Here is a 20,338-nt window from a genome sequence, read left to right as displayed (position 1 = left end):
GGAGGGAAAGACCCTGATCTGCACTGGACCCTGTGTCCCCTGACTCCTCTTGCAAAATCAATGTGGGGGAGGTGTCCCTAAGTTCCAAGGCGTCTTTTTTTATTTTTCCTCCTGCCCTCTGCCCCAAACACACACACACACACACACACACACACACACACACACACACACTCCAGCCGAACACCTCATTCCAGAACTTAAATTCTGGAGCGCCGGGATTGGAGTTGTATATCCGAGCAGTCTCTCCCCGGGGCCTTGGTCAAACATCCAGGCCATCTGTGATCCTTGTCGCCTTCCTCCTGTCCAGCCGCCCCTCCCCCATCCCAGCCAACCCAGGTTTCCCTGGAGTGGGCGGAGAGAACGAGTCCCAGGAAGAAGGGAAGGTTGAACAGGACCACGTCCTTCTTCTAAAGCTTTCCTTGCAGGGGTCTGGGGCCGGGGGAGGGGCTCTGGACCTCTCTCTCAGCACACTGCAGCCCAGATTGCTCCTGGGGGGAAGAATCTGAAGCGAAATCAGGTGGGCTTCCCTTGGAATGTGAGCTCTGGGCCATATGGTGGGGGGGCTGTGCTTAGGGTAGCCAGTGGGAGGCTGCCGCCAAAGAACGGGAGGGAGCGGGGAGGTAAATGTGGGTGCTTAGTGCTGCACTGGATCCGACTGAACAGGGCTCGAGGGGGGACGGGGACTAGAGGGGTATACAAGCCTAACTCCTCGTGAACTTTGTGCTTCCTCTACCCCGGCGGTCCGTGTTGATCTCATACCCTGCAGCCCTGCTGCCCCTTTTCAGGCCATCCCCACGGTGGAACGAACCCGGGGGACGTGGGGCTGACACCCATCAGCGATGAGCGGGCTCAGTCCTCCGGGAGGACTGCCAGTGGGAACGTCCTAACGTGGGAACGTTCAGCCCCTGCCCCCTGGAGATGCTGCCCTGACCTTCCGCCCCTTCCACGTCTTCTCGGGCAGCAGCGGGGGGGGGCGGGAGACGACAGATGGGGGGGGAAGACGACAGATGTGGGAGGGGGCGGAGCGAGCGAGGGGCGCGAGGGCCAAGGAGGAGGGCTGCGTGCGGGGTTGGGAGAGAGGGCGGTGAACTTGGGACGGGACGGTGGGGGTGGAGGGCACGGGGCCCGCGCAGTCTGGGGCGCGCGCGGAGCGGAGGTGGGGAGGGGGGACGGTCCTCGGGGCCGGGGTCCTTGCCCGGTGGGGGGGAAGGGCAGTGGACCGGCTTGGGGTGTGAGGCAGCCCCCCACCGCGCCCCAGGGTGGGGGCCGCGGGGCGCCCCGGGTTGGGGGTGGGGCTGGGTCTGGGGGCGGGGCGGGGGCCGCGGGGCGTCCCGGGCTGGGGGTGGGGCTGTGTCTGAGGGTGGGTCTGGGGACGGGGCGGGGGCCGCAGGGCGCCCCGGGCTGGGGGCGGGGCTGAGTCTGAGTCTGGGGGCGGGGCGGGGGCCGCGGGGCGCCCCGGGCTGGGGGCGGGGCTGGGGCTGGGGGCGGGGCTGTGTCTGAGTCTGGGGGCGGGGCGGGGGCCGCGGGGCGCCCCGGGCTGGGGGCGGGGCTGTGTCTGAGTCTGGGGGCGGGGCGGGGGCCGCGGGGCGCCCCGGGCTGGGGGCGGGGCTGAGTCTGAGTCTGGGGGCGGGGCGGGGGCCGCGGGGCGCCCCGGGCTGGGGGCGGGGCTGGGGCTGGGGGCGGGGCTGTGTCTGAGTCTGGGGGCGGGGCGGGGGCCGCGGGGCGCCCCGGGCTGGGGGCGGGGCTGTGTCTGAGTCTGGGGGCGGGGCGGGGGCTGTGTCCGGGGGTGGGTCTGGGGGCGGGGCGGGGGCCGCGGGGCGCCCCCTCCACCCCCCCCCCCGCCCCCTAGAGCCGGCCGGCGGGGGCTGAGGCTCGGCGCTCCCGTCCCGCAGGCCCCCTGCGGCCGCCGCCATGGCGCGGGCCGGCGCCCCCCGCTCCCCGGGCCCCGAGCCGCCGCGCCGCCGCGGCCGCCAGCGCTACGTGGAGAAGGACGGCAGGTGCAACGTGCAGCAGGGCAACGTGCGCGAGCCGGGCCGCTACCTGACCGACCTGTTCACCACGCTGGCCGACCTGCAGTGGCGCCTGAGCCTGCTCTTCTTCGTGCTCGCCTACGCGCTCACCTGGCTCTTCTTCGGCGCCATCTGGTGGCTGGTGGCCTACGGCCGCGGCGACCTGGAGCACCTGGGCGACGCGGCGTGGACGCCGTGCGTCAACAACCTCAACGGCTTCGTGGCCGCCTTCCTGTTCTCCATCGAGACGGAGACCACCATCGGCTACGGGCACCGCGTCATCACCGACCAGTGCCCCGAGGGCATCGCGCTGCTGCTGCTGCAGGCCATCCTGGGCTCCATGGTGAACGCCTTCATGGTGGGCTGCATGTTCGTCAAGATCTCGCAGCCCAACAAGCGCGCCGCCACGCTCGTCTTCTCGTCGCACGCCGTGGTGTCGCTGCGCGACGGGCGCCTGTGCCTCATGTTCCGCGTGGGCGACCTGCGCTCGTCGCACATCGTCGAGGCCTCCATCCGCGCCAAGCTCATCCGCTCGCGCCAGACGCTGGAGGGCGAGTTCATCCCGCTGCACCAGACCGACCTGAGCGTGGGCTTCGACACGGGCGACGACCGCCTCTTCCTCGTGTCGCCGCTCGTCATCAGCCACGAGATCGACGCCGCCAGCCCGTTCTGGGAGGCGTCGCGCCGCGCCCTGGAGAGGGACGACTTCGAGATCGTCGTCATCCTCGAGGGCATGGTGGAGGCCACCGGTGCGCGGGCGCGGGGGGGGGGGGGGGGCGGGGAGGGACGGGGGGGGGCGCGGGGGGGGTGCGGGGAGGGACCGGGGGGGGGGGGGGAGGTGCGGGTGCGGGCCGGACGGAGGGCCGACACCCCCCCCCAGGGGGGCCGCGAGGTCGGGGTCACCGGCAGCGGGGTGGGGGCGGGGGCACGGTCGCGGAGCTCACACTTGCTGCGTGGCCCGCGCGGCCCCGAGGTCCTCTGGTCCCGGCGACGCTCCCGACCCCGGGAGGGCCCGTTCTCCTTATCGTGCCCATTTCTCAGACGGGGCATTGCGCGGCGAGGAGAGGTTGAGACGGGTGTCCATAGTCGCGGGTGTAATAAGCGGATAGGGCAGGGGTAGCCCGGCTCCGGGGTTTGGTGGTCCAGAGTTGGAAGGTGGAAGAAGGGGTACCTTCAGGGCTTTCTCCATCGCTGAGAGGGTCCGGGCCCCTGAACTTGGTGGCGAGGGCCTTCCGTGGCTTGAGCTGTTCCTGGGCTGGAGCTTAGGAACAGGCTGACAGCTGGGCTCACTTCTGCCTCAGCTTCCCCAGCCATCCGAGGACTCTCGACTTCCACTGACCAAGGAACTAGATGATCTTAGCATTGCTAGCCCCTTTCCAGAAGGAGTTGTCAACACCCCCTGCCTGGGTGACGTCCGGACCTTCGACTCAGGCCTACATAGTGAAGGGTTTGGGAGCAGGTAGGAAGAGGCCAGCGCAGGGGCGCAGATGAGGTCCTTCCAGGCCTCAGATCTGGAAGCCGGAGGAGGATACGAAAACCACAGAAGGCTGCGGGGTATGGCCTGCGCGGCGGCCTCTGCCGGCTTCCCAGGCTGGTGCCCTCAAACCCCTTTCCTGGCCCTTCCTGCCAAGCCTCTATTGCATCCCCCTCCGCACCCCCCGTGCCCCCCATGGCTTCCTCACCGCCCCCCCCCCGCCCCCCGCCATGCTTGCCCTAGCCCTTGCCCCTTCCCCTCCTCACCCCGGTCCCGTTCCTTTCTGTCCAGCCACTTGTCACTCGCCTGCCGGGCCCTGAGCAACAGCCCTAAGGAGAGGGGTCCCTGCTGCGCCCTCCCTCCCTCACAGCCGCTCTCCCCCCAGGGTCCCTTCTGCCTCTTCTTCCCCTCCCCCACTGGACACTTCCTACTCCAGCCTTCGCCAGAGGAGTCAGAATGCCAGTGTCCCCAAGGTGTCTCAGGGCAGTGCTTGCAATGTGGAGAGCCGGTCCCTGGCTAGCTAACGTTCCGTCTCCCGTTCCCCCTTGTTCTGAGGTGGACAGGAGCTGGGGGAGAGACCCTAGGGGAGGGTTGCCTGCCCTGGTGGGTGTGCCAACCCTCCAGGGCAGACGGGACACAGCCCCAGGGCGAGCAGGACTGGGGAGGGTGGCGTGGAGGAGATCGGGAGGGGAGCTCGTCGGACGTTTCTAGAGAGACAGAGCTGGAGAGGACGGTAATATTTTGGGTGAGAGAGTCAGGATTGAAAACGCTTTTGAAAAGCCAAGTAAAATGAGCCAAAGCCCAACGAGATGACATTTAAAAGGAATAAATATAAAATTCTACATTTAGGCTTTAAAAAAATCACTTATGTAAGCACCGCATTGAAGAGCTGGGGCGAAAAAAACCCGGGGGTTTCAGTTGGCCACAGGCTTAATGTTGCAGCAGTGTGATCCAGCTTCCAAAAACGCTTATGTAACGTAGTCTTGGGCCCTATTAGCGACAGCCTCATGGCCGGGAGAGAGGTGGTGAGCCCTCTCCATGCGTGGCGCGGGCCACAGCCGGACACGTATCACGCTCAAAGTGCCGAAAGGGGTCCCCTCGGCCATTCAGGTTTGCAATCAAGACGGCAGAATCGGGTTGGGGGGGGGTGGGGAGCCAGGTCGCATGAGGAAGGATGGAGGGAGCCAGGGACGTGCAGCCTGAAGAAAAGACGTGATGGGCCCCGAGGCTCCTGTTTTCAGATACTTGAAGGGGTGTGAAATGGCCAGCGGCAGAGTTTAGCTCTTATTAGAAACAAACCTGTTCGGGGCGTCAACGCTTGTGAGGCGGTGAGCGCCCCACTCGATGCCCCGTCGTCGGGCTCCAGTGGGACGGCCTGTGTGCAGAGGGAAGTTGGATAGATGGTCCCCAAGGTCAGTGTCAAGGTTAAGCTTCTCTGATGGGGCACCTCCCACAGGGAGGAGGGGAGAGCGTGGGCTGGGGGTCCAGAGAGCGAGGGCAGATGCAGAAGAGGGGGGAGCTGGGCGGGTATGGAATGAGAGGCAGGAGAGGGAAGCCTGGGGCTGGGATCCCCGCCCCTCCCCCGCCCCGGCCACGACCCGCGTCCCTCCCCGCAGGAATGACCTGCCAAGCTCGGAGCTCCTACCTGGTGGACGAGGTGCTGTGGGGCCACCGGTTCACGTCGGTGCTCACGCTGGAGGACGGCTTCTACGAGGTGGACTATGCCAGCTTCCACCAGACCTTCGAGGTGCCCACACCCTCGTGCAGCGCCCGGGAGCTGGCCGAGGCCGCCGCCCGCCTAGACGCCCATCTTTACTGGTCCGTCCCCAGCCGGCTGGATGAGAAGGTGGAGGAGGAGGGGGCCGGGGAGGGCGCGGGCGGAGGGGCTGGCGAGGACAAGGAGCAGAACGGCTGCCTGCCGCCCCCGGAGAGCGAGTCCAAGGTGTGACCAGTTTTCCTCCAGACCCCTGTGGCAGGGCCAGACACCGGTACCTGGGAGCTGGATGGCGCGGGCGGAGGAGGAGGCAGGCAAGGCCCCCCCAGGGGACGCGCTGAGGCCGGAGAGCCCCCTCAGAATGGCAAGCCAGGAATCCAGCGGACGGCGCGGGGCCTGGTTTCGGGAGGACGGACGGTGGGGACGGGAAACATGCCAGCCTGTCTGTGTTCGGCCCTCACGTCTGTTCACGGGTGGACGGATGGGCAGAAGGATGGGTCTATGCGGGGCTGGATGGGGAGACGGGAGCAGACGGACGGACGCCGGCGGGGAGGCAGACGGACAGACGCAGGTGGCGGGCCCGCCTGGGGCCGCTGCTCGGCCCTAGGGCATCTCTGTGCGAATTCTGGAAAGGCGCCCTTTCCCTCCGGAACCGATGCCGTCCCGAACCAGAGGGCACGGCTTGGGGAGCGGAGTGCGGGCTGGGTTTTAGTCCCCACTCACCTCCCCGGCCAGCCTCCCCGTGCTGCGGCCCACCTGTCTCGCTGGACACGGTGGCCCGAGCTGACCCCGAGGAGAGAATGCCGGGCGGACGGAGGTGGGCCGGGCCGAGGGTGCCCGCCCCGCCCCCACCACTGTGACCGGAGCAGGAGGACGGAAGGCTGCGGGGGTGGCTCGGCCAGGTGTGAGTGACCGTGCCCCCACGTGCAGGGAGACAGGGCCCCGGGGAAGGAGGAGCAGGGACGGCTATTTTCTGACAGCGGGACGAGATCTCATAAATAGCACTGCAGCGGCAGGAGAGGAAGAGGGACGCTCTGGGGAAGAAGGGCCAGGAGAGATCTAGAAAGTGAGTTCGCTCGAGCTAGGGTACAGGGGCCCGTGGGAAAGCGGAGTTTGTCCCGGGGCACGGTGACCCGGGCGCCACTGGCGGGGTTCACCGGGTGCGCGTTGGGTACAGAGCACTGACCCGGCACAGGCGGGGCGGGCGTTCGGAGACCTGGTTCCCGTCCTCGGGACACGGTGTCCCTGAGGCAACCGCACCAGGTGTGGCTCAAACGGAACCCGACCGTCTCTCGGAGCAGAGGGCGGGAGGGTTCGGTGATCGGAAAGCTGGGGGCTGAGTAAGGCCCAGAGAACGACAGAGAACGAGTGAGCCAGCACTTGTCAAACTGGCGTGTCCATCAGAGTCGCCTGCAGACCTTGTGGAAACGCAGGCGGCTGGGCCCCGCTCCCGGAGTTTCGGCCTCGATAGGTGTGGGGTAGAGACCAAACACTTGCATTTCTAGCAAGTTCCCAGGTCATGCCGATGCTGCTGGTATGGGGGCCACACTTTGAGAACCACTGCTCTACATAGACTTGGAAGTCACGTCAGGAGGTAGGGCATTTGAGCTGAGGAGGAGCTGAAGGGTGGTTGAGGGGGAGCTGGAGGGGAATTGTGGGGAAGCTGAGGGGGAGCCGAGAAGAAACTGAGGAGTAGCTGAGGGGAAGCTGAAGGGGAAGCTGAGGAGCAGCTGAGGAGTACCTGAGGGTAGCTAAGGAATAGCTGAGGAGAAGCTGAGGGGAAGCTGAGGAGTAGCTGGGCCGAGGGAAAGCTGAGGAGTAGCTGAGCTGAGGAGTAGCTGAGCAAAAGCTGAGAGTAGCTAAGGAATAGCTGAAGAGAAGCTGAAGGGAATCTGAGGGGAAGCTGAAGGGGAAGCTAAGGAGCAGCTGAGGAGTACCTGAGGGTAGCTAAGGAATAGCTGAGGAGAAGCTGAGGGGAAGCTGAGGAGTAGCTGAGCTGAGGAGTAGCTGAGCAAAAGCTGAGAGTAGCTAAGGAATAGCTGAAGAGAAGCTGAAGGGAATCTGAGGGGAAGCTGAAGGGGAAGCTAAGGAGCAGCTGAGGAGTACCTGAGGGTAGCTAAGGAATAGCTGAGGAGAAGCTGAGGGGAAGCTGAGGAGTAGCTGAGCTGAGGAGTAGCTGAGCAAAAGCTGAGAGTAGCTAAGGAATAGCTGAAGAGAAGCTGAAGGGAAGCTGAGGAGAAGCTGAGGAATAGCTGAGCAGAAGCTGAGGGGAAGCTGAGGAGTAGCTGAGCTGAGGAGGAGTAGCTGAGCTGAGGGGAAGCTGAGCGGAACCTGAGGGGAAGCTGAGGAGTAGCTGAGCTGAGGAGTAGCTGAGCAAAAGCTGAGAGTAGCTAAGGAATAGCTGAAGAGAAGCTGAAGGGAAGCTGGGGAGAAGCTGAGGAGTAGCTGAAGAGCAGCTGAGGGGAAGCTGAGGAATAGCTGAGCAGAAGCTGAGGAGTAGCTGAGATGAGGAGGAGTAGCTGAGCTGAGGGGAAGCTGAGTAGCTGAGGGTAGCTAAGGAATGCTGAGGGGAAGCTGAGGAGTAGCTGAGCTGAGGAGTAGCTGAGGAGCAGCTGAGGGCAGCTAAGGAATAGCTGAGCAGAAGCTGAGGAATAGCTGAAGAGTAGCTGAGCTGAGGAGCTGGGGGAAGCTGAGCTGAGAGGAAGCTGAAGAGTAGCTGAGATGAGGAGGAGTAGCTGAGCTGAGGTGAAGCTGAGCGGGAGCTGAGGGGAAGCTGAGGTGAGGAGCTGAGCTGAGGAGGAGTAGCTAAGCTGAGGGGAAGCTGAGCGGAACCTGAGGGGAAGCTGAGGAGTAGCTGAGCTGAGGAGGAGTATCTAAGCTGAGGAGTAGCTGAGCTGAGAGGAAGCTGAAGAGTAGTTGAGATGAGGAGGAGTAGCTTACAGAGGAGAAGCTGAGGGGAAGCTGAGGAGTAGCTGAGCTGAGGAGGAGTATCTAAGCTGAGGAGTAGCTGAGCTGAGGGGAAGCTGAGCTGAGAGGAAGCTGAGGAGTAGCTGAGCTGAGGAGCTGAGGGAAGCTGAGGAGTAGCTGAGATGAGGAGGAGTAGCTGAGCTGAGGGGAAGCTGAGCGGAACCTGAGGAGTAGCTGAGCTGAGGAGGAGTATCTAAGCTGAGGAGTAGCTGAGCTGAGAGGAAGCTGAAGAGTAGTTGAGATGAGGAGGAGTAGCTAAGCTGAGGGGAAGCTGAGGAGTAGCTGAGCTGAGGAGGAGTATCTAAGCTGAGGAGTAGCTGAGCTGAGGGGAAGCTGAAGAGTAGCTGAGATGAGGAGGAGTAGCTGAGCTGAGGCGAAGCTGAGCGGAACCTGAGGGGAAGCTGAGGAGTAGCTGAGGAAAAACTGAAGATCGAAGCAGGAGACTGGATATAAAGGGTGGGCTATCATGCCTGGGAAAAGGGACCCTGAAATGCAGGCTGACACGTTTACCCCTGGGCCCGGGAACTCACCGCTCAGTGGAAGCGCTGCAGTGATAAGCCGGAGATGGCGCTCGGGGAAGACGAAGCCGTCAGGAGTCCTGGGGGCGGCGGGGGGCGGGGGGGGGGGTGCTGGGGGGAAAGGGCATCAGTGGCCCGAGACTGAATCCCCCGTAGAACTGACTCAAGAGGCAGGATTGCACGTGGGTGACCGTTGGAGGGAGAAGCGAGAAGGTCAGACATCGGATGTGTCTGTGGCCTGTTGTCCACCCAGCTGGGCCAGCCGCCCCCCGGAAACGCTATTCCCGTCCCACCTCCACCCCCCCTGCCTGGTGTCATCCGAGTCGCCGGGGGCAGCCCAGCAGGACGGCGAGGGGAGAGCAGGGGCAGCTTGGGACAGGGTGGAGGTGGGGGGGGACCTGAGGCTGGCCTCCTGGGAGAGGAGTGTTTGTCCAGGCAAGCGTGTGCTCCCACGACACCGGTCCAGCAGTGACCTCCACCCCTTGGTCCTGGCCACACCCTGCTCCTGTCCTTTAATAAAAGACTGAACCCCTCAGAGGAAAGCACCCCGGTCTGTTCCATTCCAGGCTGGGAAGCAGGATCCCGTGGGCCCCTGTGCCTCCGGAAAGCCGGGAAGGGGGTCGGAGGGAGCTGCCGGTGTGGGTCCGCTCAGAGAAACGTCTGCCTCACGTCACAGGGCCACCTGGGTCACCACGGGTCAAGGATGAGGTCCCTGAGCCCTGGCCTCGGCTGTCCCCTCAAGAACAAAGGTTGGGGTGTGGGATAGGGTCGCTGGGTTTAATTCGGGGAAACGGGCGGGTCTGGACCGGAGGGGCGGGCCGTTTGTATCCAGGCCACTCGGTGACCGCTCAGGGCACCACCGTGCACGGCGCAGGGAGTCAGGAGACCTGGACTGTACTCCCGACCCGGTCGCTAATTAGCTCTGGGACTCTGGGCCTCAGTTTCCCCTCCTGTAAAAATAACACTTAGAAAACTAGTAATGTCGAGAAAACTCGATAACTGTTTAAACAGCTGCATTAAAAGAGGTAAACTGGGTGCCCCTGAAGGTGCAGGGCAGCTAAGAATTCTCAGATCGGAGACTCTTGAAGCAAAGACAAGTTTGAGGGGCCCTCGGGGCGCTGGAAGGGAGATGGGCCAAGGCCTGGGGGGGTACAGGCAGGCTGTGGGGGGCATTATGGGGGGGCTCTGTGGACACAGGCCCTCCCCTGGCTGCCGTCCTCCCCACCCCCCAGGGGGCTGTGCTCTGGGGCATCTGTTGGGCTGCGAGACAGAATAAGGAAAACCCGGAGGGAAAATGGGAGGAGTCAGGCCCGAGACCCTGAGGACCAAGAATGAGAAGGCAGAGGGGTGTGGGGAGCTCAGAAAAGGGCTCATCAGAAGCCCCTACCCTGCAACATGGGAGGAGGCTGGGAGAGGGGGCCCGGCTCGGTGCACTCACCCCCTCTCTGTGCTCCCCTCCCCGAGGAGGAGCCCCGACAGGGATTGGCAGGGCACTGACAGCTCGGGCAGCAGATGGGACCCAGGTGTCCCCTCCTGGGGTGGGTGGCTCGGCCCACAGAGGCCAGATGGTGTTTATGGTGGGAAGGAAGGCCTGAGTCGTCCAGAATAGGCGATCAGCCCCCCAACAGACCGCCTGGCCACACCCCTCGGCCCCAGGGCAGGAAGGCACGCCAGCCCTGGGTTCTATAAAACAAGTTTATTCACATTTTAGAAAAACGAATTCTAGGACAGGGGATGGTCTCCCCGTGGGATGGGCATGAGATCAACAACAGAAGGCCAGAGCGGGGAGCCGGGAAGGGAGGAGTGGGGGCTGGGGGCCACGGCCCCCACTCTGGGTGGGGAGGCCAAATAAATTAAAGGAAGGGGGGACAGAGGGAGAGGGGAGCCAGGCAGCCAGAAGTGCTCTTGGAGCTGGGCTGGAAGACAGTCCACACCTGCAAGAACTGGGGGGAGAGAGCGCGGGGTGCGCTAAGGACAGAGCCCCCTCCGGTGCCCGCTTCTCCCCCAGGCGGGGCCGGGGAGGGGCACTCACCCCAGCACGCGGTGGCGCGGAGGCCGGGGCCGCGGGGGGGAGGGGGGGTGAGACAGCAAGGTCGGGGTTCTTTGCCCTCACCTGGGGAGCAACGGGTCACCGTTTTCGAAGCCTCTTCATGAAGCAGCAGGTGACAGTACCAAGGACAGTGGCCCCGGTGACTAAGGCGACCCCAGCACCCACCAGCAGGGGCACAAACAGGGTGTCCAGGGCTGGGAGAGAGCAGACGGCTCTGTTCAGCCCGGGGTGCCACTACCCTGCCACGCCCGCGTCCCAGCGCCCTCGCTGCCGGGTCGCGGGCCCCCTTCCTCCATTCCCAGACGGCGCCCCCTGCCCTCTCCTCCCAGACCAGGTTCAGCGGGGATGCTGGGGCCAGAATGGGACGAAAGCGGGTTTTCACGCAGGAGAAGGGGGGACGGGAGCAGGAGGGGCACAGGGGAGGGGCAGAACAAGGGCCCCGGCTGAAGCGGGGGGCGGGCAGGGGTCACTCACCGTGCGTGTAGGGGTACACCGTGACGGGCCCCGAGCGAGCGCTGCCGGCCTGGTACCAGCTGTAGTCGGCATGCCGCACCCAGGCGCTGGGGGCGCAGTGGTACACGCCTTCGTCCTCGGGCCCCAGGCCGTGCAGCCTCAGCCGGTGGCTGCGGGGCCCCACCAGCTCCACGCTGACCGGGCCTCCTCCAGGCCGGACGCCCAGCTCTGCCACGCCGTCCTGGCCCACGCCGCCCACCAGCCGGGCAGGTGCAGGGCTCAGCTCCCCTTCCTCGGGTCGCTCCACCCACCAGCTGGCAGCCAGGCGCAGCCCCGGGGGACCGCCGCGCACAGAGATGTTGCAGAGCAAGGACGCCGTCTCCCCACGGTACACGGTGCCTCCCGCCAGCCAGGCCACGGCCTCCAGCACCACGCCTGCAGGACGAGGACGAGGACGTGGGGTCAGAGGGGTGTGAGGTCGGGACTGCTGTCCGAGCGACACCCCAGTCCTGAAGAAGAGAAGCGGGGAGACCGAGGCATGGCAGCAGCCGGGGCGGAGCAGGGGGGGATGCACAGAAGCAGAAGGAAGAGGTCCCACCAGCCCCGGACCCTGGCCAGGCCCCAGCCACCCCCTCACCTTCCTCCCGCACGTGCACCGGGAGTGGCCGGGAGCGGGCACTGGCCGCTTCTCGAAGCCGAGCCCCAGACCCTCGGACGTAAGCCTTGGCCAGGCAGCGGTAGGTGCCCGCGTCACCTGGCCTGGCGGCCTCCAGCCGGAGCCGGTAGGTTCTGGACGCCACCTTCTCCATGGCGATGTGCCGGCCTTCATAGCCGGGGCCCAGGCTGCCCACACCCTCTGTGTCCAGCTGGGCTACCAGGCGGCCGGGCCCAGGGGCCCCGGCAGGGGCCATCTCCCAGCCCACAGAGTACGCAGCGTGGCGGCCTGGCGGGGGCAGCGCCCCGGACACGTTGCACAGCAGTTCCAAGGGCTCTCCAGGGCCGATCCGCCGTTCCCCGGGCCCCACGGCCACTGCCAGCTGGCTGGCTGCAACACAGGACGGGCAAGGGGCGTCACGCAGGCAGCAGGGGGCACAGAGCTCCCGACTCCCCACCTGTAGTTCTCTCCTGGACAGCGGCACCGTCACAGGGTAGGACCGTGGCGCCCACCCAGGGCCTGACTCTCGGCCCTTGGCCACGGCCCTCCCATCTCCACACCCAACTTCGGAGCAGAGAAAACCCACCACGGGAGGGAAGTGATGCAAACGGGACGGCTCACTGCGGAAGACGGGCTCCCTGGAGTCGGGCAGGGACCGTCCGGTGCCCGCCCTCGGCCACGGGGCCCACTGCGACACCACAGCCCCCAGCTCCCACCGTGGGCCCGTGGCACTCACACAGCGTCTGCACGTCCACGTGGGCCAGGACAGCTCTCTTCTCCGCGATCTGGGCCCAGCTGCCGTCGGGATCCTGAATCCACTCGGCAGCCGTGCAGTGGTAGGTGCCCGCGTCCTCGGCCTGGGCGCCCCCCACCACCATGCGGTAGCGCTCGGCCCCCTCCTTGCCCAGCCGCAGCTCCCCTGCAGCCAGCCGCTCGGCATAGGGAGCCCCAGCCTCCACGGCCAGGTCGGGCCGGAGCCCCACGACTTCCTGCAGCGTCGCTCGCCCCACGGGCGCCTCGGGCACCGCTCTCCCGAAGGACACGGCCAGGTGCGTGTGCTTCTGCGTGCTCGTCCGCGCCAGGCAGCCCAGCGCCAGCTCCTGCCCCTCGTGCACCGTCAGGCGAGGCGGTGAAGTGGGGGCCTGGCGGCCTCGGGGCCCCGGGGGGGTGGCAGACACCTGCAGCACATCTGGAAGAACTGGAGAGAACAGCCGGAGTGGGGGAGGGCCGGGAGCCGGTGGCCCTTGTTGCTGTTCCCCGTGTACCACCTGCTTCCTCAAATAGACCGTGGTGAGCTCCCACAGGGCCGCGTGATCTCTTCTCTAACCCAGTGGTGCCAGGGACGGTGCTGGGCACCCCACAGGCGCTCAGTAAATACTTGTCAAAGTTCATAGCCCAGCCCGTCGCCTACTCACCCGTATGTGTGGAGCCGACCCCTGTTTGAACTACAGAAAAGTGGCTCTGTCCTCCTTCCCAGAACACAAAGAAATATAAGAGAGCAAGAATGTCACGTGGCCTCACTCCTACCCTACGTCCACTTCCTCCCCCTCCGCCCCCAGATCTGGATCCTGGAATCTCCAGGAATGGCCTCTATTCACCCCAGCAGGCTCCCCCCACCCAGGAATGGAGGGGACTGGTTCCCCCTTTCCCCGGAGGAAGCTCCATAGAACAGGAAGAGCCAGCAGCTGGAACGAAGAGACCTCGGTTAGAGGCCCAGACCAGCCACCGGCCTGTGGGCGATGTTGCGCGAGTCCCATAACCCCTTTGGGCCTCAGTTTCCCCAGCTGCAAAACCTGAGGGGTGGTTAGACAGGTCCCTCCTGGCCCCGACGCTGCGCCTTCTGCGTGGGTGGGCCTCGCCCCCCGCCCGGGGCCGCTACCTCTCAGCTCCACCTTGCCGCTGTAGCTGCCCAGGTAGCGGGTGTCCGTGGACGGGGTGTAGCACTCGTAAATGCCAGCATCCTGGGCCTGTAGGCGGGCGATCCTGAGCACCACGGCGTCCCCCTGGAGACGCTGCACCTGCACCTCACCGGCCGCCACGCGGGGCCCGAAGACAGCGTAGGAGAAACGGGCATCCCTGGTGCTGACGATGCCCAGCGCGGCCTCTGGGGCCTCAGGCCTGTAGAGGAACCACTCGAAGTCCTGCTGGGCAGGGCCCTCGTAGCCACTGACGTTGCAGGGGATGGAGACGGCCGTGCCAGCCACGCGGTACAGGGGCCCCTGTGGGACCAGCACCTCCCGGGCGAAGCACTCGGCTCCTGTAGGGAAGGACGGGAGATGCCGGAGATGCCTGGGTCCCCACCGCATCGCCCACTACCAGCCCCGCTCTTGACCCCTGCCCAATGAAGGACCGGAGACCTGGGGAAGGCTGGGACCCAGCTGGGACCCAGGGAAAGGATGCCGGGAGGTAAGACACCCGGATCTCGAGTTGGTCACAGACCCGGGTTTGCCTCAGGACCCAGAAACACCCCATTTCCGGCGGGTCAGAAGTAAGGCCCCTACGGGCAGAAAGAAGTCTATCTGCTTCCGTTCCTTGATTCCAGCTGTACCTGGATTCCCTCCCCCATTTCCCCGCTCTCGTGCGTTCTGGGCCCGGTCAGCGGAGCCTTCCAGCTAAGGGACTCTGAGTCCCCACGTCCCTCTCCTTTGTTGGAGGGGAGCTGGCAAAATCTTGCTTAGAAGGGCGGGTTGGCTCAGCTGTGTCACCTGGACCAGGGGACTCCAGACAATGGAGCCAGTGGGCCGAGCAGGACAGGGCACAGACCCAGTCAGTTCTCACCACACAATGCCCTCCCCGCCCCGTCCAGCTGTGCCATGAGCTCACTGCTTCTCCCATCCCACAGGGCTGCCGAGGCAGCTGAGGCTTATGGGGCAAGAACCAGCCTCTGCCCTGGCCTCTGGGGGCAGAAGATCGCTCCCCCAGCCCCACCCCCACGCCCAATCTTCTAGGCTGACCCAGTGGATGCACAAAGCCCCCCTCCCAACTCCCTAACAAAAGCCTTCATTTGCATACGGTGTGCATTCATTTACATAAGGCTCCCTCTGTGTTGGGAGGCGCAAACTCGGGCCACCCCTTCCTGTCTTTCTCTCCTCAGACAGGCCAAAATTCTCTTCTTCCCCATGCTGCCCCCACCTCCAGGCCCTACGCTGCCCCCAGCAGATACTCCTGAGGCCCTTGGAGGGCTCTGCTTCTTCCTTCTCTCCTTGCATCCGTCCTTCCGTAGCCCCACTGGATAAGATCACAGAACTCCAGGAAGGAGGGCTGGGCCAGCCCCCTGCCTCCATTTCACACATGAGAAAAGTTCAGGCAGAAGTATAATGTCTTGACCAAGATCCTACTATCCTTAGATGGCTTCCACAGGTCCCTGCAGAGCGACAAAGCCAGGGAAGAAGGGGGGAAATCCTAGCAGAGGCCCGGGGAGACTGACCACACCAACCAGAATTCCCATCACTCCCAGGGGCATACCCAGGGCCTTTCTGCAGAGGCTGGAGAAAAACACCAAGTTTGTGGTCAAGCTCTGCTCTCTGGCTCCTCCAGAAGCTGGGCTCTTAGCCCTTTCCTGTGGCTGAGCCCAGGGAGGAGGGAGGCACTTGCGGTCGCTTGGGTTCAGCAGGTTGGGTCCCGGCCCCAGCCCCGTGCCCCGTGCCCAGCTGCGTGGACACATCCCTTGTTCTCCCAAGCTGGTTTCCACACTGGAGGAGAGCTAAGAGCTTCCATTCTGACAGTGAGTGAGCCTGTGACTCAGGAGGGCCCTACCCTAGGGCATTTCATAATCTAGGTGACGGTGGAGACAGCTGAGCTGACACCTTTGGGCCTCCGGGCAGACTCTGCTCAGAAGGGCCCCCTCCCACCTTCCTGGCTCCACAGCTGCTGATGCTTGGAGATCCCCATGGGAAAGTCAGCCAGCCGCCTTAGGAAACCAGCTGCCAGGCAGCTCCCTTCCCAGGCCAGAGCGGGGAGGAGGGGCAGACACCTGCTTTGGGGTCCATCGGATCTGGGTTCGAATCCGAGCCCTAGCGCTCACTAGATGTGTTCTCTGGGGCAAGTCACTTCACTTTCCTCATCTTCGGAATGAATGGAAATACCCGCATGCAGTGGGCAGGCAGATCTCTGCGGGCTCTTCCAAGTCTGTGCCCCACCCCTCCCCACCTCCTCTGGGCCCTTCCACTCCACGCTGCCCACTGGGGACAACGGGCCAACTGCTAGGCAACCGGGCCCCACAGCAACTCCCTCCTGCCTCCCACCCAGGGCTCCAAGGAGAGGCCTCATTCTGTTTCCCCAGGGCCCAGGGACCTATGCAGCCAGGGGCGAGGCTCTGCTTGGCACAGCGGTGGGGCTCTGGTCTGGAAACAGGCTGCTGGGGCTACGTCGTCAGCCTGCGCCTTGACTATGGCAGCTTTGAATCCGGGTGGCAAGGCCACCCCCACGCGGTGTCTTTCTTGCTTCAAGGGCTTGGGTCTCCCCAACATCTGTACAGGCAGCCTCCCTGTCTGGAAGCCATGCTCCTCCCCAGACAAGCTCCTAAGGGAACCCTCCAGTTCAGGCCAAAAACAACTGCACTGTCAGGGCCCTGATGCATCCACCCAGCGGTGGCCAGAACACCTCGCCATGATCACCCACCCCCACGGATGCAGGGTGCTTGGAGATCCCAGCATCAGTCTCCATGGAGCCTGCTTTCCCCTGAGGCGGGGAAGGTGGGGGGACTAAGGGGGTGTGACCAGCGGTGGGGGGCTACAGAGTCAAGTGCGACCTGAGAGAGAGAAAGTGGGCAAAGAGAGACCCCGCCCCGCGTGGAGACGGCGTAAGAGGCGGAAGTGCCCCAAACATCAGATGATGAAGTGGGGCGGAGGGGAACCATCAGGGGAGACTGAACTTCAAAGATTATGGGCAGAACCGGCCCCTGGGCCTCCAGCCAACTCCGGGCAATTACGAAGACGGGCGAGCACTGCCCACGCAGGGAGGGCACTCAGAGCTGGGCCTGAAGCTCAGTGTGAGGCGGAGGGAGACGTAGCATTTGGGCGCAGAGACCCCAGGACCTGAGTACGCCGACTGAGAGGTGGGGCCGACCCCGCGGCCTGGGGGTGGCACCTCGGTGGGTCCTCACTGGGCCCCAGCCCGGGGCCTAGAGCTGGGGGTCTGGCTCGGCGGGCAACTGGGCGCCGAGCTCGGGGAGGCTCGAGGCGCCTCTGACGGAGAAGCGGGTGCGAAGGGCCCCGAAACGCTGGGGAGGTGGGCCGGGCCGAGCGCCAGGTGGCAGGCACCTGCCGGCAGGGTTGGGGGCCGGGGCGGGGGCCGGCTTACCCAGCATTAGCAGCAGCAGGAGCAGCAGCAGCGGGAGCCGCGGCGAGAGACCGAGGGCGCCCATCCTGCGCGGCCGGCTTTGGGGAGGCTCCGGGGGTCGGCGCGGGCTCTGAGTGGACGGGGGCTCGGGGGCGCATGCCCGGGTAGGGGGCACGAAGCGGAGCAGCGAGGCGCGGGTGCACGCAACGGAGCCGAGCGGCGCGGGCGCTCCCAAGTCCCCTCCCTCCCCCTTCCTCTTCCTACCGCTTTCCCTCCTTCCGCGGAGACCATTCCCGCCCCGCCCCGCCCCAAGCCCCGCCCCGACCCCGCCTGCCCCTGGCCCCGCCCCGACCCCGCCTGCCCCTGGCCCCGCCCCGGAGCCCGGGCTCCACCCCGCCCCTAGCCCCGCCCCGCCCCGATCTCGGTCCCAGCCCCACCCCAACCCCTCATCCCGAACTCTCCCAGACCCCGGACCCTGGACCCGTCCCGTCTCCGCTCCGTACCCGGACCCTGGACCCCCTCAGACCCCGGACCCCGGGCCCGCTCAGAGCCTCCCGGACCCCGGGCCCGCTCAGAGCCTCCCAGACCCCGGTCCCAGAACTAACCTGACTTCTGACCCCGGCCCCGCTCCGCCCTTCTCGGTCCGGGCTCCGCCCCAGCCCCGACTTCAGCCCCGCCCCGACGCCGGGACCCGGGCCCGACCCGCCTACCTGGGTCCGGGCTCCGCCCCGACCCCGGGCCGGCACCAGGGGGCGGCACTTGGGCTCAGCCAAATCCCTACCCCGCATCGTCCCACCGCCCCGCACCTTTCCGGCCTTTCCCTGAGAGTTGGGTGAGGGGGCCTTGGGGTCAGTCAGGTGACTGGCCACGCACTTAGGATCCAATCACTTGCCGTGGGCCGTTAGGCCTCGCTGCAAACCCCGCTCTAGTGAGGATGGGCGGGACCCAGGAGTTCCGGAATGCGGAGGGCCGGGGCTGAAGGGCGCAGCGAGGCCTCACAAGGTCGCGGGAGACCTGTTTGCCACCCCCTCGGGGCAGAACCAGAGGGAGTGGGTTAGGAGGGTGCGCCGGCTGGGCGCCATCACTTCCTGGTTGGGGATCCCGTCCAGTTGGTTAACGTCCTTCAACCTGTTTCCCTGGTGGCACACTGGACTGAGACGACATCCACCCCAAGGCGCTTTTGTGACCATTAATTGACATAATGTACACGAGGTTCTTGGCACAGATGACACGGAATAGGAGATAGGGTGTTTATGGGGTTTAGTTTTCGTTTGTGAGTGATTATTTAAACCGCTTCCTGAGAGAGGTTTTGCTTAGCGTTTATAGGAGCAGCGAGGCGATTGCATGAAGGAGTCTGTCTCCAGTGAGGAGAGCCGGACTCCGCTGGCACTGGGAACGGTGGGGCCTGCCCAGGAGGCCGGGAGGATGGGAAGAGGGTCTCTTCCCAGCCACGGAGCAGGTGGGGCATGGGCAGGTGCAGGAAGGATGGGGCCAGGTAGGAGAAGGGACAGCCAGGTCTGCAGAGCTTAGGCTGTCAAAGGAGCCGGCCCTGGGAAGTGACCCCACAGCGCATGCCCCTCCCAGTCCCCACGGCCTCCCAGTCCTTTTATTACAGAGGAGGAAACTGAGGCCCCGAGAGGGGAAGTGACAGAGGTCAGACCAGATCTTCCCTGGATACAGTCAGTGCCTGGCTCAGAGGAGGTGCTCAGTTGAAGCCACATTCAGAGATCAGAGAGACTCTTGCGCAGAATGCGGATCTCAGCAAGGGACAGCCCTCCCTCCCAAGACTTCCAGGACTGGCCCAGGTGCCTGTTTCCTCCCACTCTGAGATATTCACAGCCTGATTTCTCCAGATCCATTTCACCTAAATCCATCCATGGGTGGGACTGAGCTATGTGAAAACGGAAAGGCATAGGGAAGCTTTAAAGGGAAACCGCTCTCCCTTTTGGGGGGGAGCAGAGTGCACTTGCTCTGCCTTCCTGATGCTTGAGAGCTGGGAGACGTTGCCCATCCGATCGTCCCCATGCCGTTTATGGGATGCCTACACAGTAGGCCCCTCCGGGTATCGTTTCTAGTCTTGACAGCATATCTTGCCAGATGGTGTCATTTAACAGATGAGAAACTGGAGGTGCAGAGAGGTTAAGCGTCTTCGCCAAGGCCACACAGCTTTTAAGTGGCCAGTGTCTGATGAGCTCAGGCCTGCCTTTCCCCAGAGCCCCAAATCTTCCTACATCCCACTGTCTCCCTTCTCAAGCTTCTGCACCCTATAAACTTAGTTAGTCAACAAACACTGACTAGGCCAGGCCTGGTACTGGGCACCGGAGATGCTGTGACAAGCATGGCAGACCCGGTCGCCTGCCTTCAGGGAACATACGGTCCGTGCCAGGGAGACAGGCCATAAGCAAGTAATAGCCCACCCCCAATGTGAGCGTTATGAGAGGGGACACTCAGGTTGCTGAGAACATCCTATGGCTTGGGGCTGGGAGGGAGCCGGCGCAGGTAGATGCTGAGGGCAGGACTGCTGTTCGGGGGGGGGGGGGGGCTGAAGCCAGAACCAATTTCTTCCGCGAGCCCCTCCCTGGACCGGGAGTTCCGGAGGCTGCCAGCAGGGGGCGCCCAGGGCCCAGGCCCGAGTCCCGCTTATGTAACCGGCAGCGCTGAGGGGGAGGAGAGCAGGCCCAGCACCGGGGCGCGTCGCGCAGCAGACGGACGCCCGCACCCGCCAAAACACAGAGCAGCTTCGTACCGAGGCAGACGTCACTCACACGCCGCGACAGAGCGACGCACAGACACATGCACACAGCACAGGCGCCCGCGCTGCGGGGGAGGGACACACCCTGTAGACGGGAGAGGGCCCCTGTACCCTCCCCAGGTGGCCCCTAAAAAGCCACACAGGCCCACCTGGCGCCTTGGCTGACGCCTGTGGAGCTGTGAGCGGAGAAAGGAGGAAGGCTGGCGGAGACAGGAGGGAGGGGGCCTGGGATTGCAGAGAGACACGGGGGAGGGGTGCACCGGTGGGCGTGGAGGGGGCCCTCATCCTTGTGGGACCACCTGCTGCCCACGAACCCCACGAACAAGGGGTTGCACTGAGTGTCGTCAGAAAATAGTTAAGATCCGTGATCTGCCTTAAAACGACTTCTAATCCGGGGGCGCCTGGGTGGCTCAGTCCATTAAAGGTCGGACTCTGGCCCAGGTCACGATCTCATAGCTCGCGCCTT

The 20,338-nt window shown here is 64.8% G+C and overlaps 2 protein-coding genes across 2 annotated transcripts; one reads left to right on the top strand and one right to left on the bottom strand.

Annotated features, from left to right (window-relative positions):
- The first annotated feature begins 1,911 nt into the window (after positions 1 to 1,911).
- Positions 1,912 to 6,806, top strand: KCNJ9 (potassium inwardly rectifying channel subfamily J member 9). Its single transcript, XM_047839608.1, has 2 exons — positions 1,912 to 2,758; positions 5,100 to 6,806. Exons 1-2 carry the CDS (start codon positions 1,912 to 1,914, stop codon positions 5,429 to 5,431), a joined length of 1,179 nt encoding a protein of 392 aa, XP_047695564.1. The 3' UTR covers positions 5,432 to 6,806.
- Positions 6,807 to 10,363: 3,557 nt separating this feature from the next.
- Positions 10,364 to 17,388, bottom strand: IGSF8 (immunoglobulin superfamily member 8). Its single transcript, XM_047841272.1, has 7 exons — positions 17,142 to 17,388; positions 13,720 to 14,097; positions 12,577 to 13,038; positions 11,823 to 12,230; positions 11,207 to 11,620; positions 10,796 to 10,926; positions 10,364 to 10,625 (listed from the first exon to the last, which is right to left on the bottom strand). Exons 1-6 carry the CDS (start codon positions 17,203 to 17,205, stop codon positions 10,811 to 10,813), a joined length of 1,842 nt encoding a protein of 613 aa, XP_047697228.1. The 5' UTR covers positions 17,206 to 17,388; the 3' UTR covers positions 10,364 to 10,625; positions 10,796 to 10,810.
- Between the last annotated feature and the right edge of the window lie 2,950 nt (positions 17,389 to 20,338).

The sequence above is a fragment of the Prionailurus viverrinus genome, chromosome F1, assembly GCF_022837055.1.
Source record: "Prionailurus viverrinus isolate Anna chromosome F1, UM_Priviv_1.0, whole genome shotgun sequence".
NCBI classification, from domain to species: Eukaryota; Metazoa; Chordata; class Mammalia; order Carnivora; family Felidae; genus Prionailurus; species Prionailurus viverrinus.
This window is presented reverse-complemented; position numbering and strand designations above follow the sequence as displayed.